Source organism: Carcharhinus amblyrhynchos, chromosome 3 (genome assembly GCF_965287045.1).
Source record: "Carcharhinus amblyrhynchos chromosome 3, sCarAmb.v2.hapA, whole genome shotgun sequence".
NCBI classification, from domain to species: Eukaryota; Metazoa; Chordata; class Chondrichthyes; order Carcharhiniformes; family Carcharhinidae; genus Carcharhinus; species Carcharhinus amblyrhynchos.
In genome coordinates, this window is record NC_137326.1 from 64,240,160 (window position 1) to 64,258,923 (window position 18,764).

General features: G+C 45.3%; 1 protein-coding gene across 1 annotated transcript in view; it reads right to left on the reverse strand.

Annotated features, from left to right (window-relative positions):
* The window catches only part of plxnd1 (plexin D1), a 176,737-nt gene that overhangs the window by 88,442 nt on the left and 69,531 nt on the right, over window positions 1-18,764 (reverse strand). The window contains exons 8-11 of the mRNA XM_080184802.1: window positions 12,695-12,806; window positions 8,435-8,539; window positions 4,441-4,527; window positions 988-1,081 (exon numbers count right to left, since the gene is read on the reverse strand). Of these exons, the coding sequence (XP_080040928.1) occupies window positions 988-1,081; window positions 4,441-4,527; window positions 8,435-8,539; window positions 12,695-12,806 (398 nt within the window). The remainder of the gene's footprint in view (window positions 1-987; window positions 1,082-4,440; window positions 4,528-8,434; window positions 8,540-12,694; window positions 12,807-18,764) is intronic.

Below are 18,764 nucleotides of genomic sequence, written 5' to 3' on the forward strand. Positions count from 1 at the left end.
GAACAGTCTTGCCTGGTAATTGTTAAGTGGTGTTCATTCATCCGTTGTCTGCATGGTTTCCCCAGTGTACCATGCCTCGGGACATCCTTTCCTGCAGCGTATCAGGTAAACAGTGTTGGCCGAGTTGACAATTTGACAATCACCAGGCAAGAGTGTTCTCTTCCTGCTGGTGAACACTTCAGCGGTCACGGGCATTCAGCCTCTGGTCTTCGGGTAAATGTTCTCCAAGGCGGTCTTCATGACACACAACGCAGAGTCACTGAGCAGAGACTGGTAGCCAAGTTCCACACACGAGGACAGCCTCAACCGAGATCTTGGGTTCATGTCACACTATCTGTAACCCCCACAACTTGCCTGGACTTGCAAACTCTCACTAACTGTCCCGGCTGGAGACAATACATCTCTTTAACCTGTGCTTAACGCTCTTTCCACTCACATTGTCTGTACCTTTACGATTTGATTAGCTGTAAAGAGTTGCATTCCAATCATTATTTTGTAAATTGAGTTTGTGAATAGAACTCCCCACTCACCTGAGGAAGGAGCAGCGCTTTGAAAGCTAGTGGCCTGTGCTACCAAATAAACCTGTTGGACTTCTTACTGTGTTTACCCCAGTCCAACGCCGGCACCTCCACATCATGAAAGAAAACAATCCAGGCCTACCTACTCTCTCCTTATAGCTCAAATGTTCCATCCCAGACAAAATCCAGCTGAACCTCCTCATATCCTTACACTCCCCTCAATCATTTTACAAGTTACCAATGAACTGGCACTTACAAAATGGGTTGAATGGCCTGCTGTTGTGCCAGTTAGTAAATATTCGATGGTTAAGGAGCAGTCTCTGGGGTAATGGGGATTGGTTAGTGCCCTGAATCTGTAGCTACAAGTCACATCAGCTGAGCAACAAGATCGAAGATTCCAACAACCCCACCCCACCCTCCCCTTACACACAATAGACCTCATTGACATCAAAGAAGAAGTTATTGAAACCTGAGGTGGTGCTTGGATTGTCAATAAATTTCTCCTGTTCCCCACTCAGACTCAGGTGGATTGTGAACAGTTGGCTCCGGTTGGATGTGGAGAGCTGAAAGAATAAAGCAGAATGTTGGTATTTGCAGAGGTTAAAGAAGATCAAGGGGGGATGGAGAGAGGGAGTGGGGCCTTGCTTACACATCACCCCAGCACTGCTGTCTCCACCATGTACAGTCAGAGCAATCAAACCAAACCAAACAACAGTACATCGCAATGTTCACTGTGACAACAGGCAGGGTCAAAGGGAGCTTAGGGGTTAGTGGATGGTGTTATAGAGAGTTGGTAGGAGTTAGCCAGGTTATACAGAACTGGAAAGGGTTGGTTATTAGTTAAAAGGGATTAGTTAGTAAGGTTAGAGGGGGTTGATAGGGTTAGTGAGGTTATGGATGGTGGGTACTGATTAGTGAGGGTATAGAAGGTTAATATATAGAATGAGTAGGGCTTGGTTCGTGAGTTTAAACAGGGATGGTGGGGTTCAGTTAATCTCAGCTTGAGAAGAACAACATGTGTGTGCATGAGCGCACATGCACACGAGTGTGTGTGTGAGTGCGTATGTGTGTGAGAGCATTTGTGTGTGAGCCTGTGAGAATGTGCATGTGAGCATGACCATGTGTAATGTGTAATGCGCTGTAATGTTCTATGTTCTATGTGTGAGTGTGTGAACGCATGTTCTCTGTTCGTGGGAATGGTGGTGAAGAAACCCTGGGTACTGTGAATCTTGTCAGTGACGTTATCAAGTTCATGCGCATAGCAAATGTGAATGTGATTTCCATACATTACCATATTATTAAACACCCCTTTGGAGTACATTGAGCCAGAGGCCTGTTTTCAAACCACTCTGATATGATGTACAACAGCTACACCCACACCTGAATCTGTCGTGGAGAACACCCCCGAGGCATAAAGGTGAGTATAGCTCCTGAGAGAGAGGGATATGGCCAGGCACTACCCTCTGACACCACCCCATGCCAAATTGGCAATGCCAACCTGTGCCACAGTGAGAGTCTCATGGAGGGGATTAACCAGGCTTGGGAAGTGGGGATACCGGCGATGACTATTTGGTGGGGTTTGGGTGAAGGGGGTCTGATGTTGGGGGTGGGGGAAGAGAGAAGTGCAGGCACTGACTGTTGGGGATGGGGTGGTGAATGTTGGCTCTGGTTAGGGTGGGGGATTGGGGGGTGAATGTTGGCTCTGGTTGGAGGGGGTGGAATGATTACATCGTCTTGATCAGGTTGTCCTTTAAAGGTGGTGCCTCGGTCAATGCACCGGGCTTTGGTTTTGCTGGTGAATTGAGGCCCACACCCTCTATTCGATGATGTGAAATACGCCCAGCTGTTTTTTTTTGACAAGATTCTGGAGAGAAATCCAACTTGCATTTCTGGAGAGAAACATATGGGTTTCTATCCGGAAACAACATTCTGCCATTTTTCACCAAGATTTTGCACCCTCGCAGTTCTCCCCCATCTCCCGGCCCCCGAATAAGATTTGTCGAGATTGGATAAGACCATAACACACAGGAGCAGAATTAGGCCACTTGGCCCGTCAATGATATTTTTCTCATCCCCATTCTCCTGCCTTTTCCCCGTAATCCCTGATCCCCTTATTAATCAAGAACCTATCTCTGAGTAAAGACACTCAATGACATTCAAGGCCTCCTTCTGCGGCAAAGAGTTCCACAAATTCACCACTCTCTGGCTGAAGAAATTCCTCCTCATCTCTGTTTTAAAGGATTGTCCCTTTAGCCTGAGGTTGTGCCCTCTGGTTCTAGTTTTTCCTACTAGTGGAAACATCCTCTCCACGTCCACTCTATCCAGGCCTCACAGTATCCTATAAGTTTCATAAGATCCTCCCTCATCCCTCTAAACTCCAACAAATACAGACCTAGAGTCCTCAACCATTCCTCATATGACAAGCTCTTCATCCCAGGGATCATTCTTGTAAATCTCCTCTGGACCCTCTTTTAAGGTCAGCACAACCTTCCTTCAATACAAACTCACAACACTCCAAATGGGGTCTGACGAGAGCCTTATACAGCCTCAGAGATACATCCCTGCTCTTGTATTCTAGCTCTCTCAACATGAATGCCAACATTGCATTTGCCTTCCTAACTACCGATTGAACCTGCACGTTAACCTTAAGAGAATCTTGAACAAGGACTCCAAAGTCCCTTTATGTTTCTGATTTCCTAAGCATTTTCCCATTGAGAATATAGTCTATGTCTCTATTCCTCCTTCCAAAGTGCATAACCTCACACTTTTCCACATTATATTCCATCTGCCATTTCTTTGACCACTCTTCGAGCCTGTTCAGGTCCTTCTGCAGCCCCCCCCCCCCAATTCCTCAGTACTACCTGTCCCTCTACATACCTTTGTATCATCTGTAAACTTAGCAACAGTGCCTTCAGTTCCTTCCTCCAAATCGTTAATGTATATTGTGAAAAGTTGTGGTCCCAGCATTGATCCCTGAGGCACACCAATAGTCACCGGCTGCCATCCTGAGAAACACTCTTTATCCCCACTCTCTGCCCTCTGCCAGTCAGCCAATCCTCTATCCATGCTAGGATCTTATCCTTAATATCATGGGCTCTTAACTTATTTAACAGTGTCCTATGCGGCACCTTATCAAAGGCCTTCTGGAAATCTAAATAAATCACATCCACTGGATCTCCTTTATCTACCTTCCTTGTTATCTCCTCAAAGAACTCTAACAGAGTGTCAGACATGACCTCTCCTTGACAAAGCCATGCTGACTCAGTCCTATTTTATCATGCACTTCCAAGTACTCCACGATCTCACCTTTAATAATGGACTCTAAAATCTTGCCAATGATCAAAGTCAGCCTAACCGGCCTACTATTTCCTGTCTGCCGCCTCCCTTCCTTCTTAAACAGTGGTGTTACATCCCTGCTTCCAGTGATTGCTGAAAGATCACCACCAATGCCTCTGCAATTTTCTCAGCTATCAGTGGGGTGTGGTCCATCCAGCCCAGGTGATTTATCCACCTTCAGATCTTTCAGTTTCCCCAGAATCTTCTCCTTCGTGATGGCCACTACACAGACCTGTGCCCCCTGACTCTCCTCGAGCTATGGCATCCTACTGGTGTCTTTCACCATGAAGACTGATGCAAAGTATCTGTTCAGCTCCTCTGCCATTGCTTTGTTTCCTATTATCACTTCTCCAGCCTCATTTTCCAGTGGTCTTTTTGGCCTCTCTCTTATCTTTTATATATTGAAAAAGACTCTTCCTAACTTCTTTTATATTACCAGCTAGCTCACGCTCACATTTCATCTTCTCCCCGCTTAATGCTTTTTCAGTTGTCCTCTGTTTGCTTTTAAAGGCTTCCCAATTCTCTGGCTTCCCACTAATCCTCGCCACTTTGTATGCTTATTTTGTTTGCTTTTTGTTGTACTCACCCCGACACCCATACACTGCACCGTGGAGTGGTCCAGCCAACGTGCTTCATATCGATGGTCTCCAATGTCACATTGCAGCCTGCTGTGCTGGGAGTAGAGAGAAAACCAGGATAACTCCAATCACATTCTGCTTCGTAATCATATTGACCAAGCAGAATCATCCTTAATGATGTGTGGGTGGTCCATGAGAAAGGTCTTTGCATTGTGTGCAGGAACTGGAATTCTGCAATTGGCAGACCCACTCTGCCTCCCCCCTCTCCACCCACCCATCGCCCATCCTGCTGGAGGTCCACACACCCTGAAAAGGAGAAACCTGAAATGGAGGACAAACACTGGCTGGCACCCCAAGGTAAGGAGGACGTCACTCGAGTAAAAGAAATGGAATTGTTGTTCAGAAGGAGTTGACAACATTCAATTTGTGGCAAACCGGTCACGGAAAAAATTTACAAAGCACTTACAGAGAGATGCAAGAATTCTAGAGTAATTATTATGGGGCTTTGATTGCCTGAGTATAGGCTGGGATAGTGTTAGTGTAAAGAGCAGAGAGGACCAAGGTTTCCCTGAATGTGTCCAGTCCAATAAGAAAGTGGCACTGCTGGAGCTGCAGAGATGAGGTCACAGTGGGAGAACATTTAGGGAAAATGATCATTGAATTCTAAAGTTTATGAGGCTTAGATTCTCTATTGTACAGAACAAGGAACAACTTTGAGGAAGAATAATTAACTGTGGGAAAGCCACCTTTATAAAGCCACCTTTATATTGGACCTGAACCAAATCAGATGGAATGAAAGGTTGGCAGGAAAAATGAACAATCCCTTCGGAGGAGAGTGTGTTCAGGTAGCATCAAGATCTGTACCAAGGAAGGTCACGGTGATAGAAGAAACACATTATAGAATCCCAACAGTGCAGTAGGAGGCCATTCTGCCCATCAGGTCTGCACTGACTCTCTGACAGAGTATCTTAGCCTGGTCAAAAATAAGTTATTGGACAAATGTGGGTTAATTAAGAAAAGTCAGCATGGATTTCTTACAGAAAAGTCATGTTTAACTATGATAGAGTTTTCTGATCAGATAAAAGAGAGAGTTGATGAAGGTAATGCCATTGATGTGGAGTATATGGATATTAAAAATGTTTGATACAGATTATTGAGCAAAACTAAATCTCATGAAATAAAAAGGAAAGTACAACATGGAAACAAAATTGGCTGAGTGACAGAAAACATAGTAATGACAGAAGGGTGCCTATCAAGCTAGAGGACGCTATGTAATGGAATTCCCACATGGTCAGTGTTGGTTCCAGGGGTGAGAAACTTCAATTACACGGACAGATTGGGAAAAAAAATCCCATTGGTGGGACCATTGAGAAGGAGGACGCAGATTTAAGGTAACAGATTAAAGAAGGAGCAATGGGAACAGAAGGAAAATCATGTTCACACTGAGCAGTTAGGAGCTGGAATGTACTGTCTGTGAGTGTGGTGGAGACAGATTCACACAGTGAGTGGTTAGGATCTGGAATGTACTGTCTGTGAGTGTGGTGGAGACAGATTCACACAGTGAGTGGTTAGGATCTGGAATATACTGTCTGTGAGTGTGGTGGAGACAGATTCACACAGTGAGTGGTTAGGATCTGGAATGTACTGTCTGTGAGTGTGGTGGAGACAGATTCACACAGTGAGTGGTTAGGATCTGGAATGTACTGTCTGTGAGTGTGGTGGAGACAGATTCACACTGTGAATGGTTAGGATCTGGAATGTACTGTCTGTGAGTGTGGTGGAGACAGATTCACACAGTGAGTGGTTAGGGTCTGGAATGTACTGTCTGTGAGTGTGGTGGAGACAGATTCACACAGTGAGTGGTTAGGGTCTGGAATGTACTGTCTGTGAGTGTGGTGGAGACAGATTCACACAGTGAGTGGTTAGGATCTGGAATGTACTGTCTGTGAGTGTGGTGGAGACAGACTCACACAGCAAGTGGTTAGGATCTGGAATGTACTGTCTGAGAGTGTGGTGGAGATAGATTCACACAGTGAGTGGTTAGGATCTGGAATGTACTGTCTGTGAGTGTGGTGGAGACAGATTCACACAGCGAGTGGTTAGGATCTGGAATGTACTGTTTGAGAGTGTGGTGGAGACAGATTCACACAGTCAGTGGTTAGGATCTGGAATGTACTGTTTGAGAGTGTGGTGGAGACAGATTCACACAGCGAGTGGTTAGGATCTGGAATGTACTGTCTGAGAGTGTGGTGGAGACAGATTCACACAGTGAGTGGTTAGGATCTGGAATGTACTGTCTGTGAGTGTGGTGGAGACAGATTCACACAGTGAGTGGTTAGGATCTGGAATATACTGTCTGTGAGTGTGGTGGAGACAGATTCACACAGCGAGTGGTTAGGATCTGGAATATACTGTCTGTGAGTGTGGTGGAGACAGATTCACACAGCGAGTGGTTAGGATCTGGAATGTACTGTGTGTGAGTGTGGTGGAGACAGATTCACACAGCGAGTGGTTAGGATCTGGAATGTACTGTGTGTGAGTGTGGTGGAGACAGATTCACACAGTGAGTGGTTAGGATCTGGAATGTACTGTCTGTGAGTGTGGTGGAGACAGATTCACACAGCGAGTGGTTAGGATCTGGAATATACTGTCTGAGAATGTGGTGGAGACAGATTGACACAGCGAGTGGTTAGGGTCTGGAATGTACTGTCTGTGAGTGTGGTGGAGATAGATTCACACAGTGAGTGGTTAGGATCTGGAATGTACTGTCTGTGAGTGTGGTGGAGATAGATTCACACAGTGAGTGGTTAGGATCTGGAATGTACTGTCTGTGAGTGTGGTGGAGACAGATTCACACAGTGGTTAGGATCTGGAATGTACTGTCTGTGAGTGTGGTGGAGACAGATTCACACAGTGAGTGGTTAGGATCTGGAATGTACTGTCTGTGAGTGTGGTGGAGACAGATTCACACAGTGAGTGGTTAGGATCTGGAATGTACTGTCTGTGAGTGTGGTGGAGACAGATTCACACAGTGAGTGGTTAGGATCTGGAATGTACTGTCTGTGAGTGTGGTGGAGACAGATTCACACAGCGAGTGGTTAGGATCTGGAATGTACTGTCTGAGAATGTGGTGGAGACAGGTTCACACAGCGAGTGGTTAGGATCTGGAATGTACTGTCTGTGAGTGTGGTGGAGACAGATTCACACAGTGAGTGGTTAGGGTCTGGAATGTACTGTCTGTGAGTGTGGTGGAGACAGACTCACACAGCGAGTGGTTAGGATCTGGAATGTACTGTCTGTGAGTGTGGTGGAGACAGATTCACACTGTGAATGGTTAGGATCTGGAATGTACTGTCTGTGAGTGTGGTGGAGACAGATTCATACAGCGAGTGGTTAGGGTCTGGAATGTACTGTCTGAGAGTGTGGTGGAGACAGATTCACACAGTGAGTGGTTAGGATCTGGAATGTACTGTCTGAGAGTGTGGTGGAGACAGATTCACACAGTGAGTGGTTAGGATCTGGAATGTACTGTCTGAGAGTGTGGTGGAGACAGATTGGCACAGTGAGTGGTTAGGATCTGGAATATACTCTCTGTGAGTGTGAATTGTCAGATTCAATGAGGTTTTCAAAAGGGAATTTGATCACTATCTGAAAATGGAGCATAGTGGAGAGTTTTAGGGATAAATTAGAAGTGTGGGATTAGTGAGATTGCTCCTGTAAAGGGCTAGCACAGATTCACTGGCCCAAATGGCTTCATTTTGTCACCTTTTTCAGATTGCACTGAATTACAGCAGCTGAATTCTTATTGCTGTGTCTTTGCCCATTACTCTCATTGCTACCTGTCTCTTTCCAGTTTAAGACAGGCATCAGGCACTTGGTGACATGGGGAATGGCTGAAAAAACTGCTGAAATCAGCTTCATTGCTGATCCAGACTCAGCATTTGAGGCTTCCTAACTCACTCAATCTGATTGGATGAAATGGAGAATATATTGGGAAATTACCTTGAGCAGCTCACTGTTGATCAAGGAGACTGGAATATTCCTGACACTCCCTGTGGTCATTGGTGTGATGTTCTTTGGTATCATCTGTGGACACTGGGTAAAGTTCTGTAACACAAAAAATGCCAGTGATAAAATGTCAAATCAATAACTGCTTCATAATAACAATCAGCAAGCATCAGATTGTGCTGCCAATTCACCACAGCCAAGGGGTATCCTTATCCCCGGTATCCCCTGGGTTGGATCTTCCATTTTTCTCGTCTGCTCAATCTGCCGGAGGTCTCTGCAAGCATCGTGGAACGCAAAGAGCAGGACAAGACACAGAAGACGTCCTGGTCATCCACTGCACCTAGTCCCACCTCCAACCATCTTGACTCTTGTCTTGCCACTGGATCTAGATGGGAATTGGGAAGAGAGAGTGAAGCTGATGCTGCGGAACTCTCCCTCACTTTAATCCAAATCAAGCGCTGGTCTCGAAACCATCATCATCATCATCAGTGTCCTGTTCAACCCTTGAAGTGCTGCGGTGATGGGCGAGTGATGAAGCAGCAGGTGTGGATACACTGGGAGGTGTAGTCACGGACCTGCACACAGGCAGCTTGGGTTTAATGATCGTTTTCCACTGACCAAGTGGAACTCAGCGTCTACCTGGATGCCTGAGCAGCCCTCTTCAGAAACACACTGCTCACCTCTGTAGAATGAGGAAGGGGCTAGAAAAGATGCCCTAAACATTGTCTGCTTCACTACACCCTGGCCAGTTAACTGCGGCTGGCGGGGATCCCAACTTGCGGTCAAACTAAAATAAAACACAAGGTGACACCGCTCGCCATTGGCACTTGGAATGTGCGCAATCTTTTGGACAACCCTACAGCAGACAGACCAGAGAGAAGGACAGCCTTAGTTGCCAGAGAGCTTGCAAGATACAACATTGACATTGCAGAACTTGCCTTTGCTATTCTGGGGGATTAGCAGGGTTACGGGAGTAGGGCCTGGGTGGGATTATGGTCAGTGCAGACTTGATGGGCCGAATGGCTTCCTTCTTCACTGCAGAGATTCTATGATTCTATGATCTCGGTGAGATCACCTGACGGTATCTGTCAGTGTATGGAAATTGGATCTGAAGAATGGGCTGTTATTTTGTATTCTGAGTGGACCCTGTCTGTAACGCAACAGCCAGAGAGTAGGAGGTAGCTGTGTGCCAGAGAAGAGTCAATGTCTCTCTGGGACAGGGCAGCTCAGGTCTATCAAAGTACAATCACTAACCAGCCAGATTCAGGTTCAAACCCTGGCTCGAGGAGTTTACTGACCCAGGGTTTGGTGTCTCTCAGCCCCTCAAGTCTCCCACTTCTCTCTCATGCACTAACAAATTCTTCATTGATGCTGAACATTGTGCAGTCATCAGCAAACATTTCCACTTATGACTTTATGATGGAAAGAAGGTCATTGATGAAGCGTCTGAAGACACTAGCGAGAACATTACCCTGGAGAACTCCTGCAGTGATGTCCTGGAGCTGAGATGATTGACCTCCAATCACCATAACCATCTTCCTTTGTGTCAGGTATGGCTCTAATCAGTGGACATTTTCCCAATTCCCACTGACTCCAATTTTACTCCAGCTTCGTGATGCCACACTTCACTGCCTTGATGTTAAGGACAGTCACTCTCACTTCACATCTGGCATTCAGCTCTTTTCTTCATGTTTGAACCAAGGCTGTAATGAGGACTCTGAGTGACTCTGGCAAAACCCAAACTGGGTGTCACTGAACAGTGCTTACTGCTGAGCAGTGCTGCTTGATAGTGCTGTTTATGAGCCCTCCCATCAGTTATTTGTGATCGAGTGTAGACTGATTGGGCAGTAATTGGTTGGGTTTTGGTGTACAGAACATACCTGGGCAAGTTTCGAGAAAACCAGGTAGCTGCCAGTGTTGTAACTGTACTGAAACAGCTTGACTAGGGGTGTGGTAACTTCAGTACTATTGCCAGAATATTGTAAGAGCCCATTGCCTTTGCAGTATCCAGTGCTTTCAGTCATTTTTTGATATCACTTGGAGTGAATCGAATTGGCTGGAGACTGGCATCTGAGACCCAACAAATCATTATGCTGCATCACTGCTACTGCTGCCACCTTTTACTGATATCTCGCCAGTGGCCACCTGTATTAGTTTGTTTTGCTTCTTTCTAGTCAAACAAAATGCTTTGGCTTCTCGCAGTTAAAATGCTGCTTTCCCTGCTTTTGTTTAGTATGCTACCCTCCGCAATATTTAAATCCTGTTCTTTGTCTGCCGTCACTCTGCTTTTCTCACCTGGAATGTTGCTCAGTGAATCTATTGGTCAAATATGTTCTAGCTGATACTTTACAACTTCTGCATTTCGGCACGTCTATTGCTTTCTTTACCATTAGTTTTTCCTCCCTATGTAGACTTTCTCTCACTGCAGGATCTTTTAAACCTAGGGCAATTGTCCCTTTAATTTAGTTGCCCAAGTTCACAGAATTCTGAGAGCTACTTTATTGTGGTCACATACTGATCAATGGACACTTTTTCACCTTTACACCTGGTGTTGAGCACTTAAGTTCTGTTCAATTGGGTTTCAAAATTTCTGCATTTTGTTTTTCTTGTTCTTTGATTTAATGTTGAATGCAGTTTATAGCAGTCTCTTCCCAATAATGTTTGAAGTATTGCTATTCATATTGACTCTGGCTTATTTATTCAATCTTATCATTTTGCCATTGCAAGTAGAAAAAAAAACGCTAGTCCTATCACATATCTCCTTTAATTTTGACAGGAGTGAGATTGGACAATATACAGCCAGTTTTGTCTCTCACACCTGCTTTTAGCAGGCTTGGACATGTCAGTCTTTCTCTTTGATTAGCTGTGTTTTCTCTTACAGCTTCTCCAAACTCAATCTCAGCCCCATTCCTGAAACTATGTTAAAGTGGTCAAAAGCTAATGGGGAGGGTTGGGGGCAGGGGAGATATTCTCCTCCCATTTTTGAATCCGGGATCAGAGGTAGGAAATTCCGTAGGTGTCACAAATTGCAGTTTATGGTGGCAGGATTTCCTGGTTCCATTATCCCTAGTCCCTGTCAATAACGCAACAGGAATCCCGACATGAAACAAATTTAAATATAAATATTTGGTCTTTGAACTTGATAGCCCCTCTGCCCTGCATTAAATTGTCCATTCACATCAATGTGCTAGACAGGTACCCCACAACACGCACAAAGTGAGCAGAACCTGATGGAGGTGCACAGATGAATACATCCCCTCCAGGACAGGGTAGTGAGGGGGAGAGTGAGTGTGGTTCATGCCCAGGAATTGGCCCTGGGGCAGTGCAGTGGGTGCTGTTCCTTGGAGGGGCCAGTGTTGCATAGGGGTACAATATTTGATAGTTTGTATCAGGTGCCCCTTAAAAATGGCATCCCAACCCTTTAAAAATGAAATTGTTGGCAGGGCACTCTTTAAACAGAGCCACCACCATAGGAGCCACTTTTCGCTTTCTTTTAACTGACTCCCAGAACATACATGGGAGGAAGCCACCTCTGGGGCTGGTCAATCCCACACCAGTCTCTCATCCACTGCATTGCTTTGCAACAAAATGAGAAAATTCTGCCAAAATTCTCATATGAAGTCTTTATTAGAATCAATGTATCATGGCTGCTGTTACATATTTAAGTGGTTGCATAATTGCTTTAAGAGCCAGTCACATGGTTTGACAGTGATGTCATTAAGGTGTTTCACAGGCTCCTGCTTTTAGTTTCAGTTTATGCTCTGTAGAGGCAGCAGCTCCTACAATAAACCTCTTGTTAGTTTGAATCGACATATGCGAACATGGCTAGGATTTTCCGACAGCTTGGATTTTCTGGTCCAGCAGCAATGAATGAAGATTTGGCTGAGCACCAAATTCTCCATTCTTGCTGATCTTGGTGGCAGATGAATGAGATCAGAGAATTCCAGCCAACATCTTTATATTTTTGTTTAAAACCCACAATCCTGAACATAGTTAGGGTATTACAATGCCACTGGGGATTCCATCATGGCCGAGGTCACATGACTGTGGCAAGCCAGGTAGGATATCGAGCAATAACTGCACTTCAAAATCAAAATAGCAGCTTATAATCCACAATCGATTAGGAATGACACTAACGAGTTCTTCACTCTCTCCACAGCTAAAGGGAGATCAGTCAGTATTATGAAGCAGCTTAATCCTATCTGATAGCAGTGTGAGGATCTAACTGGTGGCACATACAGATTAATACCTTACCTCAGGGATGTTATTTATAACTGCACTGCCACACTCAGCTCTGTCTGAGACACACTGGTGTTTGCTTACACACCAGGAACAGGCCCACTTTGTCTGAAGACAACTTCGGCACCTGAAAAAAAAAGTAACCAAGTCAGGGTGTAAATAAAACTCACACTCACCACCACCCAACGAGTCCAGACAGAGTTTCCACATGCTCCAACCCACCTCCCCTCTCTTCGAAATGAACAGCCTGCAAATTCAATTGACGGGGGGTGGAGTGGGCAGAGGGAGTTGTAGTGGGCAGACGGAGGGGGTTATAGTGGGCAGAGCAGGTGTTGTGGGTGCAGTGAGCTGCTCTGGAAGCCATTTTGGTTGAACGTGACTGTGTGGAGTGTCACATTCCGTGGCTATGTAAGCACAGCAGGCTAACTCTGACTGAAGCTCAGCCATGTACAGTCTGCTATTAGCTCTGGACACAGCCAGGCAAACACTCACCCTCCCAACTCACCCCTACCTTTCCCAGTATCCTTGCCATGCAGCTTGAGATTGGATCTGGACCATCAGAAGCGAGCTCCATTTATCCTCGGCACCCGCTGAGGGACAGGAGACTCTTAACCCAAGCCCCAGAGATTAAACGTACACCTCCCCCCCCATGCCATCCCACAAAAACACGCCAATGCAGCCAGCAAGGAAACAAACGCAGTGCCTGGGCTGTCAGACAGAGCATGAGAAAAGCCCAGAAAACCAATACTGCCGTTTCTGTCCTCCCACAATTCCCCGACCCAAGCAGTTCCTCAATGTTGGCCTCAGTACTTGTTAGTAAGTTGACTTGCCAATCTCAGCTCTACAATATTGCTGAGGAAAGCATCTTTCCCCTATGCTGTTCTAAATCTGTTTCACATTAATTCTCTTTCTCTGATTCTTCATCACAGAAGGTTTACAACAGAATCACAGAACTGTTACGATGCAGAAGGAGGTGACCATTTTGTCCATTATGTCTGCACCAGCTCTCCAAACATGAATCATGATTTGGTGTCATTCCCCGCCCTATCCATGTACCTCTGTACGTTGTTTCTATTCAAATAATCATCTAATGCCCTCTTGAATGTCATGATTGAGAGAAAAATTTGGAACACTTCCAGGTGGAACATTTCAGATCCTAGCCACTCACGGTGGAAAAGCTTTCCCTCACGTCATATTTGCTTCTTTTGCAAATCACTTTAAATCTGTACCCTTTTGTTCTTGATCCTTTTACCAATGGGAACAGCTTCTCCCTATCTACTCTGTCCAGCCCCCTCATGCTTTTGAACATCTCTATCAAATCCCCTCTTAGCCTTCTCCCCAAGGAGAACAGTCCCAATCTCTCCAATCTATCCTCATAACTGAAGCTTCTCATCCATGGGACCATTCTTGTAAACCTCTTCTGCACCCTCTCCAATGTGTTCACATCTTTCCAATAGTGTGGCAGCCAGGACTGTACACAATATTCCAGCTGAGGTCTAACTAGTGCCTTGTATAAGTTCAGCATAGTTTCCTTTCTCTTGTACTCTATGCTGCTATTAATAAAGATGATGTGGAGATGCCAGTGTTGGACTGGGGTGGGACAAACAGCTCACCAAGGCAATCCTTACACCCCCCACTTCTTGCCTTCAAATAACCGCACAACCTCAAACAGACCATTGTCTGCAGCAAACTACCCAGCTTTCAGGAGAACAGTGACCACAACACCACACAACTCTGTCACAGCAACCTCTGCAAGATGTGCTGGATCATTGACATGGATACCATCATCCACATGAGAACACCATCCACTAGATACATGACACATACACCTGCAACTTGGCCAACGTTGTCTACCTGATACGCCACAGGAAAAGATGTCCCAAGGCATGGTACATTGGGGAGACCATGCAGACGCCACGACAATGCTACAAACACTGCTTGACAATCACCAGGCAAGACTGTTCTCTTCCTGTTGGCGAACAATTCAGCGGTCATGGGCATTCAGCCTCTGACCTTCGGGTAAGCATTCTCCAAGGCGGCCTTCACGACACACGACAATGCAGAGTCGCTGAGCAGAGACTGATAGCCAAGTTCCGCACACATGAGGGCGGTCTCAACAGGGATCTTGGGTTCATGTCGCACTATCTGTAACCCCCCATGAATTGCCTGGGCTTGCATAATCTCATTAACTGTCCTGACTGGAGACAATACACATCTCTTTAACCTGTGCTTAACCCTCTCTCCACTCACATTGTCTGTACCTTTAAGACTTGATTACCTGTAAAGACTCACATTCCAACCATTATTTTGTAAATTGAATTTGTGTCTTTTTATGCCCTGTTTGTGAGCAGAACTCCCACTCACCTGATGAAGGGGCAGCGCTCCAAAAGCTAGTGGCCTGTGCTACCAAATAAATCTGTTGGACCTTAACCTGGTGTTGTGAGCCTTCTTACCCTATTAATAAAGCCCTGAATATTATGTGCTTTACTAACTGCTCTTCCCATCTGTCCTGCTACCTTCAATGATCTATGTAAATATTCACCCAGCTCTCTCTGCTTCTGCACCCCTTTAATAATTTACTTCTTGTTCTAGATGTCTCTCCATGTTCTTCCTACCAAAATACATCACATTTCTTCACATTGAACTCCATCTGCCACCGATCTGCCCACTCCACCAACTTGTCTATGTCCTTTTGGAGTTCTACACTTTTATATCATCCACAAACATTGAAATTGTCCGCTGCACACCACGACCTAGATCATGAATATGTATCAGGAGAAGTGAGTGTTTACAGTCCCCTGTGACTGACGCTGTCAATTCAAGTCAATGAGATGGGCTCAAGTCTAATCCAAGTCATATTTTTAATCATTTATGACTTTGTGACATTCCTCAATTTAAAAAACTGTGATTTTTTAAAACCCAGCGTGATGGAACAATGTGTCTGGAATCAGCTTCAAAATCATTCTCCACCAGTCTGACCCCATTCATTGTCACTGCTGATTGGCTGCATCAGCAATGGGCTTGCCAGCAGCGATTGGCTGAGTAATCAGGAAGATTCTCTCCTTTTCACACTACGCTGGAGGGAGGCGAGGCTTGGGACAAACACCGAGAGGCGGGAGATCCTAGTGTAACCCAGGAATTTAAATCATGGCTTCTAGCTCAGTTCAACCTCCCCCTCAAAGCCCAAGCAGAAACACCTTTCATGCAGAGGAGGGAGGTCAGGAAACTGTGTATTTTTTAACACATTCTCAACTTTCACAGTTCCAAATAATCTGCTTGTAATGAAAAAACTCAAATCAATAAAACATTCCTTTTGTAGTGTAGTTTTGATTTGGCTTTGCATTTTTCATGGAACACCAGGGAGGGATGGCTGCTGTTTCATACACACCCACACTGATGTATTTACTGGATTTGTAGATGGCATGTTACTGACCTTTGGAAAAAATTACTTGGTTACAACTTTACCCGTCACTTAATGATGTTCACATTTATCAACCAACCCTGTAATCTTCCCCATTCCCAGGAGAACGGCACCAATTCTGGGATCTGTTTCGTTGCCTGATGTTTCACAACGAACTGCTTGTAAATTATGGTCTGTCTGAAATGATGTCAGTGTTACTGTGAGAACAGCCAGCTGCTAGGTTACTCCAGGTCATGTTCAGAGGGCTGCAGTCTCTGACATTAAGAATAGATTCATCTATAGTCGCAGACTCCACATTTCACAATGTTAACAAATGGAATTCAGGCTCATTCACGTTCCTCAGTCACCTCTGACCCCATTCCTAGTCTCCGGTCCCTGTTCCCGGTCTCCAGGCCTGATCCTCCAAACTCTTCAGATGTCCAGGGAGAATCCGAATGAACTGGTAATGTAGCATTGATCAAAAATCAGGATTCCTGATGGACGTGAGGGTTGTTGGGATTCACCCAACTCATGAATCTATTGAGATGTCAATGGAATCTCTCTCAAAGCACTGCACTTGAATTTGTTAGAGATAAAAGGGCTCCATTGGAATTCCTTAGCCTGAGCCCAACCAATCCCACAGGACCGGTTTAGAACAACCCTTTCTCTGCAGTCTGGCAATTGCAGAGGCAAGTGGCCAATGGACCTAGCTCCTGGCCTCCCCTCGGGCTGAGGCGCCAAGCCAGTGTGTCAGTGGCAAGAAGCAGTGTACCAAGGGCACTACCAAGGCATGTGACCTGAAGGAAGGTTGAGTAGGGAGTTTGAGGGGTAGGGAGCCTGAGTGGGGGAGGGGTGCATTGGGTCACCATCAGGTCTGCAGTGTGTGGGGAGAGGTTACCCATTATTTCTGGGTTGGGGGAGGATGCCCCTCTTTGGTAAGGGGTTAGTGATGCTCCCCTGTTCAGTGTGTGTGGGGGCGGGGCACCATTTCATTTTTTGGGTGGAGATCAGGAGCCATTTCAAAACGGCAGCCTGGTGTCTGAACAGCAGGTTGCTCAAAATGAGATGATGGGCATCTTTCAGGTGATGAACCCCAGCGCCAATAGGAAACACTCTGCTTTTCCATCAGCGTGGGCACTTAGCCTCAAAATGGGAGAATGGGGCCCTCTGTTCTCATTCACAATCTTCATTTCCAATCCTAGGCTCCAATCCCAGTCTCCATTGTTAGGATCCCAGAATGAAGCCAGACTAGACCCCAAAAATATTTCTATTTGGCATAAATGTGAGGACAGGATGCTTCAGTCCAGGAGTAATTCTGCTGACAAACTAGGGATCTTTTATAGTAAAACAAACTTCATAGAATCCCTAAATCCCTACAGTACAGAGGAGGCCATTCGGCCCACTGAGTTTGTACCTATCACAATCCCACCCAGGCCCTATTCTCATAACCCCACACATTCCTGCGAACCCCCTTGATACTCAAATTAATTTAACATGGCCAATCAACCTAACCAGCACATCTTTGGACTGTGAGGGGAAATCCATGCAGATAGGGGGAGAATGTGCAAACTCCAAAGAGGCAGTGACCCAAAAGCTGGAATTGAACCCACGTCCCTGGTCCTGCGAGGCAGCAGTGCTAACCACTGTGCCACCATGCTGCCCAGGCTTTATTTAATAACACAGTTTAAATATAACTATATCAAGTGAAGCAACTTAACTATTAAGCGTTGAACAACACTTAAAAAATGAAAAGGAAACAAGTTTAATTTCAGGCTTATCACTATTTCAGTTCCAAATAAGCAACATTCATCATAAGATTTAAAACCCACTTTAGAAATAGTTAGCAATCACAAATATACTTGCTACAATTGATATAGACAACCTTGGAGTTTTCAGAGTGATATAAAGCTTTCAGAAGCCTGCAAAATTCTCCTAACTTCAGCCAGAACAGCCAAACTCCAACTCCTCTCTGCAAAAGCCTGTTTCTCTCTTCTGCAGATGCAGGACTGCACATAAACCATAATATCACATGACCCTATCAAACACTCTGATCTGAAATCCCAGGGGAATTTAAGTAAGCAGAAGTCCATTAACTCTACTTACATAACCATTTTTAAGGTTGCAGTGAGTAATTATTCTGTTCTCCCATCAGCTGAGCTGCATTTTCAGCAGACACACTGACTACCTCTCGAAATAAGCTGAACTTTTCAACACTTCCCTTAAACATAAAATGTATCAATAACATCCTGTCATTCCACCACGTTCACAGCCTCCAATCCCAATTGTAATCCACAATTATTCTCCATTCCTAATCCCAATGCTAGCCTCTGTTCTCAATCCCAATCTCCATTCCCAGTATCTATCCCTGAGAGGAAGGCTGAGGGAGAGTTGGATTGGCTGGAATTTGGAGTTTAGGAGAATGAGAGGTGATTACATTGAAACATACAAAATTTTGAGTGTGAATGCTGAGAAGATGTTTCCCCTTGTGGAAGAGACTAGAGCCGGGGAGTACAGATTAAAAATAAGGGGACTCCCATTTCACACGGAGATGAGAATTTTGTTTCTTTCAGAGGTTGGTTAGTCTGGGACTCTCTCCTTCAGAGACCACTGGGGGCAGGGTCATTGAATATATTCAAGACTGAGTTAGACAGGGGAGTCGAGAGTTCCAGCATGTAGACAAACAGC